Raw genomic sequence first — 24,181 nt, 5'->3', positions numbered from 1 at the left:
GTGACTGAGCGTTTCAAAGAAAATCTTTCTATTCATTCTCTTATCTGAAGAAAAACTATACAAAGGCTTTGTTTGTCTGCTGGATTAAACCAAGTTGACAGACCATCTATTGAACTGTTTCATTGGCCAGGAGTTTTTCCAGGTCTTATGGGCTCCGAGATCTGGATAGATCAGTGGCTGGAAGGAACCTAAAAAGCCACTTAGTCCAACCCACTGACTTAACAAATAAATTGATAGTCTTTTTTTTCCCCCCTTCCTGTGCATATCTCATCCCCTGGAGAGGAGAAAGTTGGGGAAGGGGATGGAGAGGACATAAATCCTTATTAAATTTTTTTTTTGAGGCAATTGGGATTAAGATTCACCCAGTTAAGTATCTGAGGCTGGAGTTGAACTCCAGTCCTCCTAATTTTGGGGCTGGTGCTCTAAACATTATGCCACCTAAATGTCTTAATGCTTATTCATTGAGGAAAAAATTATGTGTGTCAGATGGGATGTAAACACAGGTTCTCCAACTCTAGTCATTGTCCCTTCCTTATTAGAAGGTAAGCTCCTTGGGAGTAAGAACTGCTTCATAATTTTGGACTAATATTCCTAGTACTAACAGAATGCCTGGCATATGATAGGTACTTAATAAATGTTTATTAACTTACTGATTGATTGGAAGACTTCATCTTAATGCTAATACCAATTGAGTAAAAATAATTATGAAAAATTTCTACTCTCTTTTTTTACTTAAATATATCTTGGGAAGGAGTCAAAAAGACCTACAGGAGACAGTAAGGGAGATGAGGGAGAAGCAAGGATAGCATCAATTCTTGTCCCTTTCCCTCCCATCTCAAGCATTGTATGTGGTTCATTGAATGGCCAATATATGGCAAATTATTTCTTCAAACAACATATATGTTTACTCTTAAAGGACTTTTATCCAAGTTCAGGCAAAAATGATACCACTGGGAGTTTCAATTTCTTTCTTAGTTCCTTACCACTATAATAAGAGGCTGAATCCAAGTTATAAGCCCCCCCTTAAGGGATCCATAGATAGATTTCAAGAGGTCCATGAACTTGGGCAAGAAAATAAAACCTCTTAATATTAACCTCTAACAAAAATTTAGTATTTTTTTCAATTATAAATGTAAAAAGAAACCTACAATATTCTTCTGAAAAAATCCTATGGGTTTCACTTGAATGTGAAAGGGGAGTATATCGCACAAAAATCTTTAAGACCACTTGCCCTAAAGAGACATAATTTTGTAACCTCCTAGAGTGAATATGGATTGACATAAATCAATTACAATTCAAGGAAAATCCTAAATTCAATTAAACCCTAATGATAAGCACAACATAGCATTTTCATTCTTTTTGTTGTTGTTTACTTGCATTTTGTTTTCTTACTCATGTTTTTTTTCTTTTTGATCTGATTTTTCTTATGCAGCAAGATCATTGTATAAAAATGTTTACATATATTGAATTTAACATATTTTATCATGTATAATATATTTTGGATTACTTGCCATCTAGGGGAAAGAGTGGGGAAAAAGAGGAAAAAATGGAATACAAGGTTTTGTAAGGGTTAATGTTGAAAAATTATCTATGTATATGTTTTGAAAATAAAAACTTTAATAAAACAATCCTAAAGATAAGAATTCTAATTAGATTTAAGCCAGATTTTAAAAATTTATAATTAATTTATTCTTATAAGAAACTTCCAATATAGAAACTCCCTCTAGCAATGCAGGCCAACAATTTGTCCACTCCTTATAGTCTTAGAAAGTAGCCTCTGGCTCTGAGAGGTTTAGTGATTTGTACACTGGGTCACTTAGCTAGGGTGTGGCAGAGAATGAGCTTAAGTTTGAACCACAGTCCCCCAGAATCCACAGCCAGCCTTCTATGCTCCCTATCATAACATGCTTCTTATTCAATAATTTAATTCTGACGCTGACATGGCTAACCACTACAAATGTATCATCCCTTCAAAAAGATCTGTTCTTTCTGAATATGGAAATGACACATAGAAATCAAGAAAATCCATTTTCTGAATGGTTCCCCCCAAAAGTTTTTATTTCACCCCCCATTCAGGGCACTTGTAGTCAGTTTACTGTAATGTCGCAGAATAAATCCATTTGTCAGAATTCAGGGCGTGGACAAATGAGTCCAGAACTGGACTCCTAAGTGTCTCAATCAGCCTCTTGCTGGCTGGCTCATACCCAGGATCCCAGATGTAATGATGATGGTTCTGAAATGATTTTCTGGGGCTTTCAGGGATTAAGTCTGATCAAGTCAATTTAGGCTCAGTAATAAAAGGAAGAAGTGTTTTCATCTTTCTGTACCTTGTACTTAAGAGACTATCTGACTTATAGTATCCATAGTTTCAGGGAGATGAATTAGGCTATCCAACTATAATGTAATCTACTCTGCTATCTTCTCCCACAGAATTTAAGAATAATCTTGGTGACCAATCTTGTACAATCCTTTTCGACTGTTCTTTCTGTGATTCATCAGGATTGAGAGGTTTTGTGAAACTACATAAGGGGATCTGTCTCTTCTAAGTTGGAACATACCTGGAATTTTGGGCTGTCTTTTAGGGTTGGGAGTTTGTTCAGAGAGGCCTTGGTTGCCTTCATAGGATGGCGTTGCATGAGCTAAAAAAGAAAACAAAACATTTTACCTTGGCACCCATTAAAAACTGTCATCGAGGAATGCTTCCTTCATCGTGAGCTCATCCTGAGCTATACAGGAAAGAGCTAACCTTTTACTATTTTAGAGAGCTCACAATAAAAATGCTGACAGATTTATGCTACATCATTTGAGGTAATATTCCTGACCCCCAAAAACATAACTCTTAGCTTTGCTCTCAGTTTGACCATTACTGGGCTTTTTGAGATAGCATTCCCTCTTCCTAATGAAACATGAAAACTCAATTACATCCAGAATCAGTTCTGGATCACAGTGTTACTTTTGACTACTATTCCCTTCCAATCCCCCAGACTCCAACCTTGCTATGTCAATCTATCCAATAAGCAAATGTAGTCCTAGCATGTCAGAGCTAGAAAAGACAGTAGATGTCAGCTAATTTAGGGAGAATAATAGCATCTGTCTTCCTTAGGATGTAGTGAAGACAAAATGAGTAAATATATGAAATGCTTTCCAAATGTTAAAGAATTATGTTATATAAATATTATACATATTGATGGTTTCACCACTGCTCTGCTAAAGCCTCTGGGTCTTGCCATCTTCCCTGCAACCATCCCTGTTTAAGCATTGAACTGGTCCAGTTGAAAATGAGCATGAGCCCTCCCTTTCAAGGGTATTTCCCCCAATTTAGATTTTTGAGAACAGTGAATGTCTTGATTCTCTCTATGTCCCTAAGCCTTAGCACAGTGCTTGGCACTAGTGAATGTTTTCTCATTCTAGTCTAATAAACACTTGGATTTGCCTTGGTAGTTGGAAGCAGTTAGAAGTTACCACAGGGAATAGAGTACTAATGATGGAATCAGGAAGAGCTGAGTTCAAATCTAGCCTCAGAAACTTGCTGTGTGACTTGGGCAAGTCCACTATACCTCTATATATCTCAGTTCCTTCACCTAGAAAATTAGGATAATAACAGTATTTACCTCTCTAGGTTATTGTGAGGATCAAATGTGATATTTTTAAGTGCTTAAGTGCTTAGGTGATCCCTGACACATAGTAGGTACTTAATAAATACTTGTTTCATTTCCTTCTTTCCTTCTTCAGAAGGGAAACTAAGCCAAAAGTATAATAAATATAATTTTTAAACTAGTATTTAAAAAATACTAGTGATCTAATTGCCACAACCAACAAAGGGAAGATTCCTGTAGACAGAAGAACCCTGGTTACATGCAAAGTCATTTTGATCCTCTCCAAATATGAAGAGCAACAACTAATTCCATCAAATAGTAGCCAGTTGTTTTTGGACTCAAGTCTCCATCTATCCTGTTCCCAGAGATTTGTGGACACCACCCCAAACCATGGCATAGAATATATTTCCTTTTAGGTTCCACGCTTTCTTCCATCAAGACTCAGGTTAATACCTCCTCCATGAAATCTTCCAAGGTCAGTCAATCAAATTGTAGAAAACTACAGTATCAACATAGGATTCAGTAATCTTCTGAAGAGACACCCAAGAAAATCCACTTAATTCCTATTATCTTAAATCTGGAACTAAGGCCATTTTCAGGAACTAATTCTTCTTATTTTTCAGGTTAGAAAATTAAGACCCAAGGAGGTAGGTTACACATATGGCAAATGTCAGAGACAGAACCTGATTCCCAAAGCCCTCAATAGGCTTTACATTATAGTACGCCCCATCCCTCAGAGATGGAAACTGAGTTTCTTCCATCTCTAGGGTTAGACAACTTTGTCTATTGGATAGAAACCTAAGTCAGCCAGCCAGAGTTGCTTTTACTCCCACTCTGGAATGCAGTTTTCCACATCATTTGCAGGTTTTCACCTGTTGGGTGTCCTAGAATGCTTGAAAAACCTATTGCTCTTCTTGGAGTCTCTCTGACTCGGGTTAGTCTTTGATATTTGAATGGGAGGAGGAAATTAATGGGGCCTAATCTCCCCATTTTGTTTTTCAAAACAATTGCCCCAGGCAGGGAAAGATCTCTGGGTGTGTATTCAGTGGAGAGCTCAACTACTAAACAATGGGTGTTGCTTAGAGAGAAAGGAACAGAACTGAATAGGGGCAAACTCCCACCAAGCTGACTTTCATTTGAGGCAAGAATAGAGATAAGGGAGGAGATAAAGCAGAAGTTGCTTCATATCCAGGAAGCCAACTAAATCAAGCTATGGGAGACCAGCTGGGAAAGCAGGTTTTTCCAATCAGGGGCCTTTGACTCTAAAATTTGGAAGATAACAATATCTAGGAGAAGAGAGAATACTGTAATAGAGATAACTGTCTTCATTCAACTCTGAGAAAAACACGTAAGAGAGCTAGAAGAAATCTTAAAAGCCATCTATTGTATGTATAAATATATCCACGCTTAACTGTAGTCTGCTTGGGGGAAGTGGGATGTGGGATGAAAGTGAGAAAAAGAATAAAGTAAAAAGTGCACAGCAGAGAACAAACGAAAACCTACAAGGAAGCAAAGATGGACAGTTAGAAATATAATCTCTTCTATTATTATATATACTTTCTTGAAATGGAAATCTATTGTTGCATATTTTGAATCCTTCCTGATGTTCTGCCTTTTTTTCTGTTTTTTTTTTCTTATTTTGTATTTAATTTTAAATAAATATATATATGTCATCTAGTACAGCTATCTAATTTTACAACTCAGGAAACCAAGATGTGGAGATTTTCAGATTCTTCCCTAATATCATGCAAATAGCAAGAAATACAATCAATACTTAAACCTAGCTCCTTTAATTCCAAAACTTTTCCACCATCACCTGGGACCATGCTTTGTAAGCCCTTGAGCCCTCATGAAAAATATGAGTTATTGCTATTTGTTGTTACTATTGTTAGCTAATGATGGAGGTGATAGAAACTCACATGTAACATCCGGCCTGCGGGGTTGACCAGGGCGGGAGTCATCACGATCTGTCAAAATCAATAAATAATGATTTAGTCATTTGTACTTAGACCACCCACTGAATCTTCCTTATTGTTGGGCTTCTAGGCTCACTGTAAAGAGAAAAGAGGACCCAAAAATAATCATTAGTCACCGTCATTCATCCCTCATCTTCCAATCCACCAGGCTAGTGGGTTTACATTTTATGAAACCAAAATTTAGAAAAATTAGACAATACATCAAGAGAAAATTATCCTTAATAGAAACCCAACTGCCGCCTCCCACCTCTAAGTCAAACAAATTTGTCCCCAAACCATCAAAGGTTATGTCACTCAATTTGAAAAGATGGGAATAATGAAAGACCTGGTCTCTTTTGGAAATTACCTTGGAAAGAATTTGTTAGAAAAACCAATAGTGTACACTTGCATAACCATCTTGAAGTTTGGAAAGCAAGCACTCTCATCAAAGGAAGGGGAAAATCTAGGAAGATGAGCCTAAGTAATCTAAGTAATCTAGTAAGATGAGCTAAGCCTAGAGTTTAAGCTCAAGTTTAATATTTAGTGAACTGGATTGAAGGAAAGAGTTTTGCTATCACAATTGATTGAAAACTATTTTAGGAAACATAAAGGTCAGGATCAAAATTTTGTCTCATAAGTTCTCTAGAATCAATACTTTAAGAATCAACATAATAAAGAAATCTGAAAGCACTCCACCAACTATAACTCTGAGACACAGATTGGCTCATGGATTGCAAGAATCAGAATCTTTGGTCTTAAGTATTTTTGGAATATTAGTAACAACCCCATTGGCTATATTTCCCAATATCATATTAGAAATATTATTTAAACATGGAGTGAAAACCCTCAGAGAACAGCTATATGTTGTGTTATTGCAAATTCCTTGAAGGCAGGTATTCTCCCCCCCACACACACACCTTTTTTCTTGGTTTTATGGTGCTTTTAATATAGTAATTCATCAATAAGCATTTATTTAATCCCTGCCCCTTGACAAAAAATGATATTCTGCACTGGGATTTTCCAACATTAATGAAATCATAAGTCTATTTTTCTTAAAAGTCCAGGTGCTATAATAGATGCTAAAATTATTAAAACAAAAATGAATTGTTCCCAAATAATTAAAATCTATTTTGGATTGGTGAGGACAAATGGTTTCATAACATGATTATGGATTTCTGGTCTGGCACAGTGCCTGGCACATAGTCCCTGTTGACTGATGGATTGATTTTATGCTTTTGAAGAAGACCAAGTTTCCATTGTTCTTTGGCACCAAATTGTCACAAAGAACATCATCACTACAGTTGTTCACATCTATATAGCATTGGTCAAATCTATGAAAAACTTAAAATTCACAGAAATGTAGCCACTGATGTCAGCTTCCCCTTTTCTCCCCCTCCAAAAAAAAAGCTTTTATATTGTAAAAAAAGAACAAACTACTGGAAAAGATCAGTTTCACATGAGAGTGATTGTGAGCACCACAGAATCCCGGATTCAAGGCTTTGTTAACAATTCTTTTATAGAGAACTATGGAAAGTCTGCTCTTACCACTCTAGAATAAATGTGATTGGGTGATAATCAGAATATGTGAACATCAAGTTTATGCATAAGCATAAGGTAACAATCATGCAGTATTGGTTGTACATTTATAATGATTTAAATGATCATTTAAAAATGTAAACTAAGATATAAATTGCCAAATGATCACACCCTCCATCCCCAAAATAAGAAAGACCCAACTCTCTGGCTGGCTATAGAGAATATCAATTAAATAATTCCATATGCACTTGGAGCATGTCTCCAGGTGAATTCCCAACAATTACAAGCAATAACAAAAAGTCACAATAATATAAATTAATATCAAACAGTATCAAAAAAGGCTAAAGATGAATCCTGACTTGATTTAGCAGGTCATCTTGTCCTGAGTACAGCCTCTCAACTTATGAGTTGATCAGTGAACATATTTTGAGCACCTATACTGTTTTAGTCAAAGTACAAGGTTCCAAAAATAAAGTCAAAAGTGCCCTAATGGAGACAAAATGTTTCACTGGTTGAGAGATTAAAAGGTTTGGGAAGGACAATTTCACCTAATATTAAGAGGGGATGACTCAGTGCTTATAATTAATTTCTAAAATCTTTCACATTTTCATCCTCCTTTTCTACGTGTTAGTTTCTCAATGAGAACTGAGAGGTAAGACAGGAAAGGAAGTAAATAGCATTAATCTTGAAAATCAGCTGATGCTGGATTGCTTTACAGTTTGGACAAAAGATGCCTTTTTTTGTTTTGGTTTCATCAAGGAGACTGAGATGAAGCTCTTTGATTATTAAGACAGACGAAGAGAGAAGCTTTTAGAAATGCTCGTGAGTTCTACCATCACCAAAAAAGATTAGCCCAACACCAAAAAATTACTAGTGATCTAATTGCCACAACCAACAAAGGGAAGATTCCTGTAGACAGAAGAATCATGGTTACATGCAAAGTGTAGTCAGAAAGCACCATGAGAGAATGAGGAGTTTGGATCCCAGGGTCAACAAAAAGACAAGACAATGGCTGTCACCAGGTGAAGAAAGTAGATCTTACATAGACAACCAACTGAGGAGCAACTTCAGCATGCATTTCCACTCAGCTTTCAAAAGAATCCCACCTCAAAGACCACAGTTGTGAAGTACGGTGGCTTGAGGGTTATTATTCTCTTTTTGTAGAAGAAGAAAGTGAAACTTGAGTGAAGTTAACACATTCAACTGTGACACCTCTAACAAGAAGCAAAAGTAAAGATTTTGAAATGTCTCAGTTCAAATCTAAGATGATATAGAAGGTATCAAAAGTTTTCTCTGACCACACAAAGTTTAATCAAGTCTAAAGTAACAGAACATTGTTCCTAACCATTATAAACAGGTTCCTTAGATCTATATGTATATGTGTATATACACAACTGTATTTCAATATAATTGGTTTCTTTTGAATTGTGTTTTTATGCATTTTAACACACTGTTCTAAGACCTTGATCAATCTCCCAGATGAGTCAGTGACGAAGAAAAGGTTAAGAGCACTCCTAAAGAAAAAGCAATTGAGTAAGAAACAACCTAATTACCTGAAGGATTTTGTGCATTATCAGGAATAAAACCTCCAAAAACAGTAGGGTTAGTTGGCAACTCAGTAGACATAGGGATCATTGAGAAGTGAGCTGAGTTCTCATTTGTGACTGAGTCAAAAGAATCTTCGCCAGGAGTGGTTGAGTCTTCAGGAAAGCTTTCATCATCTGCATCTACTGCAAGGTGGAATCAATTGTAACCCCAGCATTTGCAAGACTACTACCCCATGCACAGAATTCATGAGTTCTGATATCAAACTTTTTTTTAAGTCATTGGCAAGGGAACAAAGGGAAAGAGAACAAATAGATTTCTGGGATCAGCTAAGTAAACATAGTCAGGATCATCATAGGTTTATCAAGGCCAGGAAGAGAATTAGCTGCATCCTCATGCATGTGATCTTCAAGAATGATTTAATTTGCTGGAGCTTTGACCCACGAACCAGATAAAGTAGGACATCTATCATTATCTAGTTCCCAACTAGTTTCTATTTCAGTATTCTTCTGAAGAGGGGCAGCTAAATGTTCAAAGCACTGGACTTGGAATGAGGAAGCCTCATCTTCCTGAGTTTAAAGCTAGCTTCAGACACTTCCTAGTTGTGTGACCTTGGACAAGTCACTTCACCCTGTTTGCCTCAGTTTCCTCATCTGTAAAATGAGCTGGAAAGATAAATAACAAACCATTCCATTATCTTTAACAAGAACACATCAAATGAGGTCATGAAGTGTCAGATATGACTGACCAAAAATAAATCCTTTTAATGAAGTTGAGGGAAAGACATGAAGACTCTGATTTTATTAATATGGAAAACTCCTTTTATGGAACTTTCTCCACCAAAACAAATTGTTTCCCATTTTGAATTTAGTAAAATAGTCCTAAGGTCTTGCCTGAGGCACTAAAGGTTAGGTAACGTATCCAGAGTATCACAGCTATAAGGTTTTTCTGATTCCACACCCAGCTCTATAATCATTTTGCCATCTAATTAAAGACCGGGTATGATATAGCATCAAAAAAGTAACCATGTGCAAACAAATATGGAGGACTCTCAGAATCTAGTGTTCTTGACCCATTTGGTCTATGCTAATTTCCCTGAAGGTCTTATTTTTTGAGTCATGAGCTATTATCACCTTAGATATTTGACCCATGAAGACAAATTCAGCTAGAATACAGGGTCATGTTGGGAACCAGAAAAAGGTGATTCATTTAAGAGGCAGAAAAAAATAATATAATTCTGACTTTGAGATCATTCTGAAAGAAGAATAAGTAATTTACTATGGCCAAAATTATATCATTGACATGAGAGTTTAAGGGGGTAAAATCAAATTTTGTATTTGAGAGATATATTTTATTAAGGAGTTGATAAGCAGAAAAAGCAGAAAACCATCACCAGAAGCACGTCCATCACTAGAGATCTCCAGCTCCCATAGCAATATGGTGGCCAATTGATCATTCTGGTTCCTCCACCACAGACATTACACATGCTTTTTCCATTGACCAAAAGCTAAAGCCAACACAACGAATCTACCGAGGAGGCCATTAGAAGTTGTCATTCTTACTGAGAGATGTTGGAGAAGGACCTGCGGGATGCGTATGGTCATCTTCCACACCTGTATGTGGTCTGGAGGTGCTCTGAGAGTGGTGATTCTGTTCTGCTAAGATAAAGAATGAATTCAGAATCAATTGGAAACTTTGGTACAATTCTTCTCTTACAAGTTAGTGAGAAATCCAACCACAGGTGGAGCACAGGTGAGTAAGAAAGTAGTTGAGCAAAACTAGAAAACAAAGGATTCCTCTCCACTGGCTGATGAAAGAATTCATGAGAACTTTCATTTCCCCACCAAGGTGACCTCTTCATTCTTCAACACTCAAAAGTTTAAGATGAGCTGTGACCCCCATCCTCACCCCATTTCACCTGCTCTGAATGAGCCCTGATCCCGATCACAGAAAACACATGAGAAAACCAACCACCAAGGAAAACAGGAAAGGAACTCATGGTATTGTGAAACAGTCACTGCCGACAATCAAGAAGGCCTTGCTGCTATTCAGGAAGCTTGACTGTAACGGACACAAACACCACTATAGCAGTCATTGATGCTGAATAACCACAAGAGAGGAAGAGGACCAGCAAGAATAACCAGCTTATGTGAGCTTCAGGTGGATTTAATTCAGAGAAACACGTGGTTCAGAACCCTCCCTCCACTACCACCAACCCCATTCCACCAAACAGTTGCCAGTTGATTCTCAAATCTTATCTCTGGATGTGGACTGTCTAGGTTTGTGTACATTCTTTCCTTAAATAATCATAATGGACTTATCTGTTGAAAGGTAGTATGTTCCTTCCTCCTCCCCCCCCCCCACCTTCAATAGAATTTAAGCTCTTTAAGAAAGGAAGGGAAGGGAAGGTGTTTTTCCTTTGTCCATTGTCCTTATATTCACAGTACTTAGCAAAGTACTTAGCTTGTCTGGCTTCCCGCCAGCCTCAGTTCAAATCCTACTTTCTATAAGAGGACTTTATCATTCCCTCTAGCTATCAATGCCTTTAGGGGATTACCTCTCATTTATTTTGTGTACATCCTTATACTTACTTATTTTCATGTTTGTTTACTTTCCTTAGATTTTATTCATCTCCATTACATTGACTTTTAGGCCCCAAATAAATACTTGATAATCTTCCTCTTATGGTCCCTGGGTTGATTTTTACAATCCCCATGATTATCTACCAGCTTCTTCTAGATTAAAATTACCTACTCCCTTTTCCTCCAAAAAAGCATCAATACCTGCCTCTTCTCCATAATACCAAGAGTTCTCAACATAGATGAAATTAGAAGTCTGGACCCAAAAGAAAATGGGGAAAACCAAGTGAAAATATTTGAAAACCATTCTTATAGTTGAATCAGGTTTCTTTATAAAGAAGCCATTCCTTAGAGAATTAAGGCATGCATTGAAATTATTCACATGAAGTCATTGATTCTAGAGCATACAGAATATGATAGAAAAACCATCAGGGGATTGAACCTAATCCACCAGAAGCAAAGTAGACAGCTGAAGCACCACCAAATTCAGGTCAACAACATGCAAAACAGAATCCCTGCCCCAGAAGTAAGGTTGTTTGCTTGTTCTGTTGCTCCACCATGATCCAACACCAAGCAGAGTATGAACAAGAGCTAAAGCAGGAAGACTGACTGCTGGGGGGAAAGGGAATTGAAAGCTGTTATCCTTACGGGTGACCATTGGAGGGTAATCTGTGATATCATTGTCTTCTGTCCATCCTTCCTGTGGATCTGCAGTTGAGTGGTGAGGTACTGTATCTGGAGAGGTTAATTAAGCATTAATGATCTATTTCCTGAACATTTCTTTCCAAACCTTTTGTGCCTCAGATTCATTTTTGTTTTTCTATATAAATATATTAATGCATCCCTTTATACAGCTTCTTTTCTGATTATTCTAAGCGAGTGCATAAAAGGTACTCAGCGGCTTATGAAAGAAATAGGACCTTATAAATGATCATAGGCACCCCAGGGGAATGAGATTCACCAAGACTTCAAAAACATTGAGAACCTGTGGCAAAATCTACAGTGACTGAGAGAACAGTGTGATATATTTCATATGGAAAGCATAGAATGAGTCTTGAAGGGAGCAAGATTAGTCCACAAATGCCATCATGGCTATATGAAGATCATTTTAAGAAACTGAGAATAGTTAATCCGGAGGAGAGGAGCTAGAGAGGAGGGCATGATAAATGTCAATAATCTAAAAACCTATCCTGTGAAGGTTTGAATCTGCTTATGAAAAAAGACAAAAGTAGGAGACATATAGAAGTAATAGGAAGATGGATTTCAGGTTGCTACAAGGGAAGGTTTTCAGATAGAAACCTGAAAAATCACTTGTTGGGGATATTTTAAAAGAGGCCATAGGATCATTGGATCGTCATATTATAGTTGAAAGTGACTTTAGAGGTCATATGGTCCCACCCCCTCATTTTACTGATGAAGAAAATGAAAGTCAGAGAAGTTAGATACTTGAATCAGCTCTCATGGAAAATCATTAGATCTCTTTGCTCTTTGTGTCCTGGCTAATTATGAGATTCTTTGACTCACAACTCAGCTAAGTTATAAAATTACCACTTCTTCTGAATTTAGAAGTTAGTCATTTAAAAACTGATCTAAATATGATCATGGAGGTTGCCTACTGTCTTCTGCATTAAAGTAATTTACATAAAACTTAAGGGAAAAACTCAAGATCTCCCCCATAGCCCATAAATGTGGCTTCAAGCAAGAGCTCAATCCCAATTCAACAACGAAAAATCAAGAAAGGAACTTCTATCAAAGGGAAGCCTAGGTTTTTATCAGACTAGAGTCTAAACAAGTTACTTTCTTGGAGGATTTAGAACTATAAGGAACTTTAGAAGTATTTAATTCAACCCATGGGAAATGATATAATAGCTAAAAGAAAATTATTCCTATTTTTGTGGTGTGCAGGTATGTTTCACCTTATAATTGTTACTATTTATGGTAGTAATAGTATCTAGCATTTCTAGAAAAGTTTTCAAAATATTTTGGGAATTGATAAATAAAATTTTATTTTATCCCTCACAATAACACTGGGAGTTAGGTGCTATTATTATCCCCATTTTGCAGATGAATAAAAGGCAGACATCTTAAGAGACTTGCCCAAGTTTCCCAGCTAGCAGTTGAGGAACTGGGATCTTTCTGACTCTATGCATACTAGCTGACATCTTGATAGAGAAGTCTAGCAGGGAAGGGAGTACAAATAGATAGAAGTCAAAGGAAGGAATTTTTCTTAGGACTGGAGAGACTAGAGCATGTCAGTTAGAAAACTAGCAAGGAGCTAGTAGAAAGGCTATGACTGAAGATTCACAGGATAAAGGGGATTTGCAGCAACAAGATCCCTAAAGAGGTGAGAAGGGATGGGATAGAAAGTACAGATGTAGAAACTATTCTTGGAATTGAGTATAAATTATTTCTTCTGGAGATGGGCAGAAAAGGTAGCAATGCTGAGAAGTATTGAGAAATGAAGAATTGTTGGAGGAACCTCATCAGATGTCTTCAGTCTTTTCAATGAAGAGGAAATTGTCATTTGCTCTAAGTGTTGGGAGTTGAGGTTCTGTGTATATTCCAGTCTCTGTGTATATATATTCTGTATATGTCTCTGTGTATATGTGTATTCTGTATACACATACATTCTGTATACACACATATATATGTATTGACATACATATATGTCTTCAAAAATAATGATTTCCTCCTTAGTATTGAGGTTGCAGTGATCTTGTCAATTGGAACACGCTTGCTGCAAACTGATCATTTTCATTCCCATATTGCTGGTAATGGCCCAATTACCTGTTTGGAATTTTTCATTTTCAGAATCAAAACCTCCTGGAAAGATAACTTCAGTAACTCCAGATGTCACAGTACTCAGAGGGGTAGAAGGTGAAATGGGGGGCAGTTCCTCATTTAAGTCTGAGAAAAAAGAGGTACCATCTCCCATTGGGTCATGGGTAGATGCTTCAGTATGTTTTCCATCTGTCATGAGATGAGAAGTAATTATGATTACAAAAATAGGAAAGAGTATCATCATTATCTTATGTTTGTGTAAAAAAAAGTCTATTCTTGTGCATTGCATTTACATTGTCTGTGAGTTGCAAGATAGAAATGCATTAAAGAAAACTAGAAAACTAGGTCATATGAAGTGACCAAATCAGAGCTTTTAGCCTTCTGAAATATCAACATGATTTCCTTGATAAAAATGAAAGGCAGAACAATAACAAGGGTTGGGGGACCTGGAGCTTTCCCCCACAGTCCTGACCCTAGGCTGCAAAAAGAGTGCATGGAGTCTTTCAGCATTGTAGAACTAGAGAACTTAACAATTATTGAGCAATAATAATTAGTTAAAATAGTAATCTACCAAACATCAAGCTGAGCTGTTCCCCTGTCCCCATGAGTTCATTCAGACTTGGTACTCAGGGGTCTCTGATGCCCCTTGCAGGGCTGTTTCCTCTCTTTGTACCTTTTGCCTAAGGCACATTTTGCGGACTAGTCCTAGCCTCAATTCAAGTTATAGTTTTGAATACCAAGATGAGAAATTCTCCTATTTGAAGCTCCCTTCTGAGTCCTTAATAATTACTAACTGAAATCTGATGTTTTAGTACAATTTATCAAGCCCATTTCTCATTTCCTTATCTTTAATATGTGTGTGTGCAAGCAATAAGATGTGCCTCCATTTAATTATCTGTGTCTAAGACATATCAACTTAAAAAAATTAAGTTGGGGGGGTTTTCCCTTTAATTCCTGGTTATAGAGTCCATAGTTATTTTAGGATTAATTCCTCTTTTGTTTTTTCTCCCAGAAAGGTGACTCTCCTTCAGTCCCTTAGCTCATGGTTCCCCTCTTCCAATGCTGAAATTAGAATTTGAAAACAGTTCTTGCCAACTTAATAAAGGCGATTAACATTTAAAAAACCTTAAAAGAAATGATAACTAAGGACCAGTACAAACATAGAAGTAAGGAGTCCATATAATGTCTTTGAGTATGCTACAAAAAAAAATATTCTTGGGAGTCATTACCCATGTTCCTTCCTGTTGGATTGTAGTGTTCCATTGGATGGGAAATTGGATCAAGGTAGCCTATCCAGGAATCATCTTGCTTCTGGAATGTTGTTTGCTGCCTGGAATATGTGTCCTGAGCTGCAGACGTTAATAATGATGTGGTTAAACAATAGTTGTTGTTGTTTTTTAAGTTAACAGTCGGTAATGTGTTAAGCATCATATTTTTCGAATTTTCCTTATGCTGATCATCTATACTTAGTATAGATGCTGGTAAGTTGAGAAGAGATGGCAGACAAGAAAAAGTGTGGGTTCCATTTGATGCCTAATATTATTTGGGGAGCTCATTCATGCTCATTTTTGTCAGCAGTTTGTGAATTGTTTGTTCTGGAGTTCAGGAAATGGAGCAAAGAATAGACAGCACAGAAGTTAAAAAAATTAAATTCCAGTATCCTAAAGGGAGAGCCAAAGGAATACATTTGCATTTTGAGATGTTGCAGCATCATCTGGAAGTAGATGTTCTGTGTCTCAGAGAAGGGAGTTGGCAAAGATTTGGAAAACTTCTTGATGTGATGAGCATGAATGGACATCTGGTCATCCCTGAAGTCTACAGAGCACCTGTTAAAAAGCATTACTTCTGACATTCATATTGATGGCAGAAGGGATACCCGAGCAAGAAAGACATCCATTTTGTCTTTGTAAAATCCAAGCTACCATGCACTTCCCCAATCCATCAGGAACCAAGGAACACAGAGATTAAAAAGTTGTTGGAAACTTTCCTGCCACATCAACTATACTGAGTACACATATCAACTGTACCATTTTGCCAAGAATGCTATGCATTTAGAAGGCAAAATGAAGGTGAAGAAAAGATCAGCTCCATGTTGTAAACCACATGAACAAGAATGCTCTGCCATGTCACAGATGCAAATGAAGAATTTCTGAGTTCTTCACACATCAGGAAACATTAGCATCTTTCTTGTACACAGGAAGAAGGCTAAGCAAAGTTAAAGAAGCCATCATGAGAACGATGAGATTTTTCTCCCTCTAACCAGTCCAAGAGGATAGAAGAGATATTTCCTCCACCCAAGAGAGATAGCCAAAGTTCAAGATGAAGTTAAGAAGTTGACAGTGGACATGACCAAAGGGCCAAAAGGCATCAAGGAAACTAATGTTTCTAAAGAAAGGTATCTTGTCCTAACCTTTAGACTCTGTTTCTTTACACAGGACACATAGTGCCCTTAATTAATTCTCATATTTCCCACAGTCTTCCTAGAAGCATATGGAGTCACCAAACATTACGAAAGGATGGAACACAAACCCCCTTTTACAAATTTCCATAAATCTCAAAATAAGAAAGAATGAGAGTGAGATGGAGACACACAAGGGACTGCCCTTGGATGATCTCCCCAACTTTGTACATTGACAAACAAGAATAATATTGGAATTACAGAATACTAGAGATGGAAGGCATCTTAGAAAGCATCCAATCCATTCTCTCTTCCATTTTCTTTTCCAGATAGGAAAACCGAGGATTAGGGAGTTAAAGTAATTTGAGACTAGGACTACTGAGACTTTTTTATTTTTTTTTTGCTAAATACTACCATACTCACTTTCTGCTGAAATCTTAACTCTTTTTGTCTCTCTGTCCATCTGTCTCCATCTCCATCTACTTCCATCCCCCTTTTTTCTCTACTTGTCTTTCTCTATCTCTGTTTCTCTCACTCCTTTCCTTCCTTTCTTTCTTTCCTCCTTTATTTTTTCTTTCTCTCCCTTCCTTCCTTCCTTCCTGCCTGCCTTCCCTCCTTCCTTGTTTCTTTCCTTCCTGTACTTCCCTCTTTCCTTTCTCCCTCTCATCCTCTTTATTTATTTTTTTCTTCTTTCTCCCTTCTTCCTCTCATTCTTTCTTTTTTCTCTCTTTTCCTTTCTTTTATTTCTTCCTCTTTCCTTCATTTACTCTCAATCTATTTCACTCTCTCCTCCCTCTTCTCTCCCTTCCCTTCTTTTCTTTCTTTCTTTTGAGAGAAAGAGGAGGAGATTTGTATTTAAAAAAAAATATGGAGTATTTCTAGTGTGGAAACTCCTTTGTTGACATAGATTAGCAAAGTTTTGGCACTATTTTAGAGCATTTTCCAAGGTATAAAAATATTAAGTGACTTGTCCATTGTCACACAACCAATACATGGCATCAGCAATTCAAATCCAAAGCATTGATCCTCTAACCACTAAACTCCATTGTATTTTAATAAAACTCAAGGGGCTTTTTGCCACATGACTTACTGCTATTCACATCTGACAGTTGTTTGAAGCTGTAGCCTGAGTACTGTCATCATTCACATAAAGTAATCCTGATATCTTGTGGCACTTCCTTAGAAACTGACTTTTGATCAGTGTCCTTAGTGCTTTATTAATAAAGGAAGTTTCTAATCAAGATGACTTCCTAAAGGATCCATGATCCATTACCCGTTGTCTCTGTTGTTGTCTCAGCATCTTCTTTTGGTGGTTTCGGATGCCACCAAAACCATCCACTTTCTTGCTGATCAGTTGTTGTTTCTTGGGTTGTACTTCTAGGTGTGTCCAAGGCTGTGAGAATGATGGTTGAATCAACGGTGAAAGCATTATCAGCTGATAGCCCCCCACCATATACCATGAGAGTACTTTTCTTTAAGTCATCAGGGTTGTACCAAGGACAGATGCTAGAGAGGGAGCAAAGAAAAGGAGACAAGCATTTTCTAGTTCCCCAAGGCTAATGAGTGAACTTCTCATCTTAGCATCTTTCTAATTTTATTTCATTTATGTTTGAAATTTTAGATTTTCCTAAAAAAAAAAACTTTGTTGGAATTTTGATCTAAGAAATGGTATAACAGTAAATTGTCACATGAACAGAGAAATTAAAAAGGAAAGAAACCATTTTTTGTGTGTTCACATCTCTGTAGTTGTAACCGTCCAGAAGGAATATCAACGGTCAAAAGAAAATCAGAGACAGAGAATGGAAGAGTTGGAAAGAGCCTTAGAAATTATCTAATCCAACCTTGTCAATTTCAAAGAACAAAAATCGATTTTCTAAAGTCAGACAGCAAGTTAATGGCAGCCCAGGAAGAGAACCCTTGTCTCCTTTGCACCTCACCTGGTCCTCTTTTCATTACACTTGTGAGTTCTTATACCGATCCGAAACTACTATTTGTTCAGTGAATGCTCTATGTGCCATACATGTGTTGGATACAATTCTCTATTTGACATACTTATTTGATGAGGCTCACCCCAATATTTCCATCGAAAAATATAATTCATATTACATAATAGCACTTTCCAGATAATTTCTGCAATAAGTGCTAGCCTCAATAAGGATGAATTTCCAGATTGATTCCAACTTATATATATCCTTTTTACATCTTTAACCAAATCTGCCACAATGATATGGAGAAATTGTGGCATTTGATTGGATGAAAACTGAATTATCTTCCCTTTTTTGGTATTAATTTTCACCTCACATTTTTTAATATATTTTTCCCATGATTTTTAAGACTCACTCAAAGGGAAAACAGCATAGAACTTGATCTTGATGTCTTTTCTGTCTCCCCTACTTAGAGAATCTCAGTACATGGGTTGAATCTCCCTAAAAAATGACTATGATATCAACACACTGAGGATGTTCACTAAGAAAAATCCATGACTATTACCCAGTGCCTCAGTTGTTGCAAGAACTTCTTCTTTTGATGACTGAGGATTTCTCTCAGGAAACCTATGTCCATACTATCTTTGCTTTAAGATAGTTGTTTTTGAATTGTACTATTAAAGATATCTAAAGCAACTCGAATCATAACTAAATAAATTGTGAGAATATTACTATCTAATATTCTCATCAATAAGAGATTCTCATCAAGAGAATAAAACATCTTTTATTTTATGGGGTGTTTTGGTTTGTTTTTGTTTTTACTCCACACAGGCCAGTTATTTTCACTAAGCACAATATATAGATGGTAGCAATGGAAGATGACATTAAAAATACATCTTATTTTCTTAAATCTTAATATTTCAGAAACATGCCAAAAATTGTCTTATCATACATTTTAGAAGTCAGGATATGAGGTTTTAAGGGAAGATTCATAAGGCATTTGAACCAAAGCAGAAAAAGCAGGTCACTTTGGGGGTTGACAAATGTTATAAGAACGAATAAAGCAGTTGAATGGAAAAAAAGGATAAAATTTGGCCAACTCCCTCAAACCATCTAGTGCACCAAAGAATAGAGAAGAGGCTTTGTTATCCATTTTTCATACGATAGAAAGAAGGAAACAGAAGTTGGAAACACAAGCTTTTGTTGGAAACAAGGATGGCAAAAGAAAGGGATATTCATCCAGCTTTCTTTCCAAAGATGTAGTATCAGCATTATTTGCTCAAAACTAATAAAGATTTTGAAGATAATAATTCCATTAAAAAATTTAAATAGAATGCCACATCCAGACCACCATCTTGGATATTTTTGGACATTTTTGCAACCTCATAAGATGACATTTTAGAAAATTCTAATAATAAAGTCTTTAATCAATACCATTCCCAGTTTAAATTAGTGTATGGAAGGAAATTATTTGGTGGACTTTTCCATAATTTCTTTCTGTACATATCCAATTATGTTGATTGGTGATCTTTCTACCAGTTCATCTTTAAATCAAAAGTGTTGAAAGTTAGCTTCCTTACTTGTACTTGAAGAATGATGTCCATCATAATCTTCATGGTTCCCACCATGAATAAGAGGATTCTGTGATTCTTGGGTTGAATTTTCACCATGAGCCCTATCATCACGTCTGTCCATGTCCACAACAGCTGATGATTATAGACGATGATTATAAATACATTCTTGGTTGGCCAAATGCTTGACATCATTTCTTGAAAAATACTGTGCCCTGTTCACCCATTATAATAATTTTCTTAGAGAAGATACTTTGAAGTTTCTTCTTTCAAGAGGAAGTAAATTTATCCCAAATGAATCTATCACAAATGAGTTTCCAGTGACTACTGCCAATATGTCACAGGGGAAATGATGCCTGAATTAGTTCACTAAACTAACTGTTTGGAAAACATATTTCAATATCAGATATCCACGATTCAGCAATATACCCCACCATACACATTTCTCTTCTCCTGGTACATATCAATCTCTTCTGTACTTTAACAGAGAGCATTTGTTAATTAACTGAGTCAGAAAAATTAATCACTCTGAGGCCAAACTAGTACTAGCCTCTCCAACTTTGACTAAGTTATTCTCACATGGGACATATAAATTCACCGTCAAAGCATTTTCAACTTGGTTGGACATTCCAAATCTTTCTCTCAATTGACATAGGCTTTCAGAATTCAGGGTCACATCCATGTCCATAATGAAGCATTGGGGGAAGACTTTAATGAAGATATATAAATATTACTCATTGTTAATAGAGTATAGAATAAGCCACTTTAAGTCATTCACTTTTATTGGAAAATCCCATTAAATCTGGGGATAAGAGATTTTATGATTACTCAAATATCTCAATGATTGTTGCAAAGAGAATTATGAAACTCACTAAGGTCATTTGACTAAAGATTATCCCAACTTCCTACTCTCTCCTTCAGGTTACATCAGCTGCATTAGCATCTCTGAGTCAAGGACATTTAATTGAATATGTATAAACCATTACCAGTCACTTTTGCTGTTGTTTGAGGTTGTTCTTCTGGATTTGGATGACCATGTGCCCAGTGTTGCCAGCCTTGGGTTGTTTCTTGACTTGTAGCACGTGTTGTAGCTAAAGCTGTCATAATGACGGTTGAAGAAATTATGAAAATACTTCTTGCTAAGCTTCCCCTGACAGATTTAAATTAACTTTTCTCTTTATTTTATACCCATGATAAGCCAAAAGATGTATAAACATATACATCTGGTTGGAGTTGGAGAAGGGGAGGAAGAAAAGCAGAGAAGGCCTTTGGTTTGGTTCAGTAGCATTGCCAAGGATCTCAGAATCCTTGCCATCTTGTCTCATTGCCTGGGTCTTCAGGACATGATATCTTCATGGAAAAAGCAACCCAAGTACTCTGGCCAAAGCAGCAATAGCAACAAGAACACCAGAAAAATATCAGCCCTTCACCGAGACTGACTGAAAGAAGCCAAGAGTAACCCACAAAATGCCATAACCAAAAAACCCAAGAATCTAGAGCAGTAGCAGGTAGCCCATGTTTCTTTGCTCAGAAGGTTGTACTAATTATGACAAAAATTACAATAGTCACTTGAAATGATCATTTGAATGAATCAAGAATAGCAGTGGCAAGAAATGCCAGGAGCAAGATTTTTCCTACTGATGATGACACAAAAGAAACTCTATGTCCAATAGCTCAAAATTATTTTCTGTTTGCCAAATACACAATCTTCTGACAATATACAAAACACACCGAGATCAAGCCAACCAAAGCCAATGAAAAGAGCAATAGAAAAGGGACATGAGAAAACCACCACCACACCAGCTCACCGCACAATTAGGTATCCACCAAATACAATACTATTTATCCAAAGAAACATTGGCATTGACATATAATACATACATATGAGGGAAAATCGAGATATGATCAGTATCAGTGTATTTTGGAAGAGGGTCACCCACAAATGCTTCACAATCCTTTTTAGTACTATTTTTTTTTCAAACTCAATAAATCACTCCAACAAATAGAAAATGGAATCATCTCTATTTTATATGTTAAGAAAACTTTGGAACTTTTAACTATTACCAATTAATTTTAAAAAGATACTTTGAAGATTGTAAACCACATTTATAAGAATTAATTCTTTTTACTCACAATGATATTAAAGATTTGGGGGTGGGGGATATTCTTACCAAGCTTTTCACATAGGAACCAAAATTAAAGAGAGTTAAAGAAATTGTGAAGCATGGAAGTTCTATAAAGGAGGATCCTTTTTTCCCATTTCCCCCCCCCCCAAAAAAAATTTTTTTTGGTTGTTATAAAAATGATACTAATTCTTGCTCTATATATTCACCAACTTATAAGAAGGATTGTGTTGTGAAATCACAGTCCTGGATCATATTCAATCTTTCCCAAGGCCTGGCCCATTGAGTGCCTATAGTTTTATTGCCAGAAAATGATTCTACTGTAATTGATTATTATTCTTACTGGTACTGATAAAATCTTCATCATCATCAATGCCTGATCCAGAATAACTGGGGAATTTTCCTGTTTCTTCTTCATTTTCCTCATTTGGTTCCAGGTCTGCTGGGGTAGAAGTTGAGTCGATACCTGTTGTGATGACTTGTTGTTATTGACTGAGCAAAAACCTAGGCAACCCCATTTGACAGAAGAGGAAAGTCAGGCACAATTGAGTTAATCAATTTCCTGATATCAAAAGAAGAAAGTAGTAAGTCCAGACACATTACCCAAGATACCTAAATTCTGGTCCCCAAATAAATTTAAACAACTCTGTTATTAAGAACAATGTTCTACAGACTAACCAGACAGCAAAGGGGAAAAATAAGTCATACTACAAATATTCCCAAAAAGTCAAGAAAGAAGATATTAGTTCAAACTGGGATTTTTTAATAGATTTCTTGCTGCTTAGAGTAAACAAACACATTTATGTCAATGTATTGGGGAAATTAATAGAAGAGCTTCATGTGTGCCTAGTCGACTTCAGAAAAGCTTATGGACACAAAGTAATTAGTAATGCTGTGAACCTTTCCTTTTTTTTTTTTTTAACAATGTTCATTTGGATAGTCACCAAGCAAAGGGAGTCAAAGAACCAGGAAGTCAATTGATCAACACCATTGTTTACTTCAAATAGGGATGGATGAAAAGAAAGAAAGAGAGAGGGGGGGAAAGAGGGAGGGAGGAGGAAGGGAAGAAAGGAGGGAGGGAAGGAGAGAGGGAGAAAGAGAGGGGGGAGAGAGGGAGGAAAGGAGAAAGGGAAGAAGGTAGGGAGGAAAGGAGGAAGAAGGGAGGGAAAGAGGGAGGGAGGAAAGAAGGAAGGAAGGAAGGGAGGAAGGGAGGCAAGAAAGAAGGAAGGGAGGAAAGGAGGAAGAGAAGGAGAGAGGGAGGGAGGGAGGAAGGGAAAAAAGAAGGGAGAGAGGGAGGAAGGAAGGGAGGCAGGGACAGATGGAGGGAGGGAGGAAGGAGGGAAGAAGAGGGAAGAGAAAAAAGAAAAAAAGAAAAGAAAACAAGCGAAAGAAGGATGGATGAATGGATAGATGGATGGATGGAAGGGTAGAAAGGTACATGGATGATAGATAATTAGATGGATAGATAGATATAGATAATTAGATGGATAGATAGATATAGAAATGGACATGAATATATATATAAACATATATGTATGTATGTGTATATATAGATATATAGAGATGTATAAACATAGTTATATAGATTTAGTTATAGATATACCTATATACAATGTACATGTATATTCACATAGCATATTCCTATCTGAAATAAACACTCCTCACTTTGATTAAGGTGAGTTCTATAGAGAGATGTACAAAATCAAAAAATTCATTTAAAACTCAGAATTGATTAAGATAATGCATATTTATCATTCTTAGTGTGAGAGAGGCTTATTTTCATTATATCATGCAGTATCTATCAGTGGTGGGTTTAGTTCACTGGGGATTAAGGAGAGACACAATTCAGATTCATAGAAAGAAAAGACTCAATCTTCCAAATCACTTCCATGTGACTTTTGGAGTAATTTCTGTCCCCAGGAATAAGTTCCCTACATGTTGAATGATAGACTACAAACTATTTTCTGGAAAAGTATTCTGGCTTTCAATACATGGATATATATCTGGGGTTTTTTTTCATTTATTTTAAAACTTTATATTATTATCTATCCCTGTGATGAATCCTGACTTCCCAAAAGTCAGAGAAAGCAACATGTTTAGAACCAAGCAAGAATCTTTCCAATTACATTGGGAAAAGTTTCAAGAATTGTTGTTCCAAAAATACAAATTAAA

General features: G+C 36.5%; 1 protein-coding gene across 11 annotated transcripts in view; it reads right to left on the bottom strand.

Moving 5' to 3' along the window:
• CD44 (CD44 molecule (Indian blood group)) overlaps window positions 1-24,181 on the bottom strand; it is an 87,899-nt gene that overhangs the window by 8,233 nt on the left and 55,485 nt on the right. For 2 of the 11 annotated variants that reach the window (XM_031942277.1, XM_031942279.1), the window contains 11 exons: window positions 22,353-22,475; window positions 20,873-20,983; window positions 19,896-20,021; window positions 17,664-17,783; window positions 15,222-15,341; window positions 13,999-14,181; window positions 11,860-11,946; window positions 10,195-10,290; window positions 8,641-8,817; window positions 5,516-5,563; window positions 2,559-2,639 (listed from right to left, as the gene is read on the bottom strand). In XM_031942277.1, coding sequence (XP_031798137.1) covers window positions 2,559-2,639; window positions 5,516-5,563; window positions 8,641-8,817; window positions 10,195-10,290; window positions 11,860-11,946; window positions 13,999-14,181; window positions 15,222-15,341; window positions 17,664-17,783; window positions 19,896-20,021; window positions 20,873-20,983; window positions 22,353-22,475 — 1,272 coding nt within the window. The remainder of the gene's footprint in view (window positions 1-2,558; window positions 2,640-5,515; window positions 5,564-8,640; window positions 8,818-10,194; window positions 10,291-11,859; window positions 11,947-13,998; window positions 14,182-15,221; window positions 15,342-17,663; window positions 17,784-19,895; window positions 20,022-20,872; window positions 20,984-22,352; window positions 22,476-24,181) is intronic. The other 9 variants (XM_031942275.1, XM_031942285.1, XM_031942276.1 and 6 more) reach the window with 8 other exon arrangements.

The sequence above is a fragment of the Sarcophilus harrisii genome, chromosome 6 (assembly GCF_902635505.1).
Source record: "Sarcophilus harrisii chromosome 6, mSarHar1.11, whole genome shotgun sequence".
Taxonomy (NCBI): Eukaryota; Metazoa; Chordata; class Mammalia; order Dasyuromorphia; family Dasyuridae; genus Sarcophilus; species Sarcophilus harrisii.
Note: the sequence above shows the minus strand (reverse complement) of the source record. Positions and strands in the feature narration are given on the sequence as shown.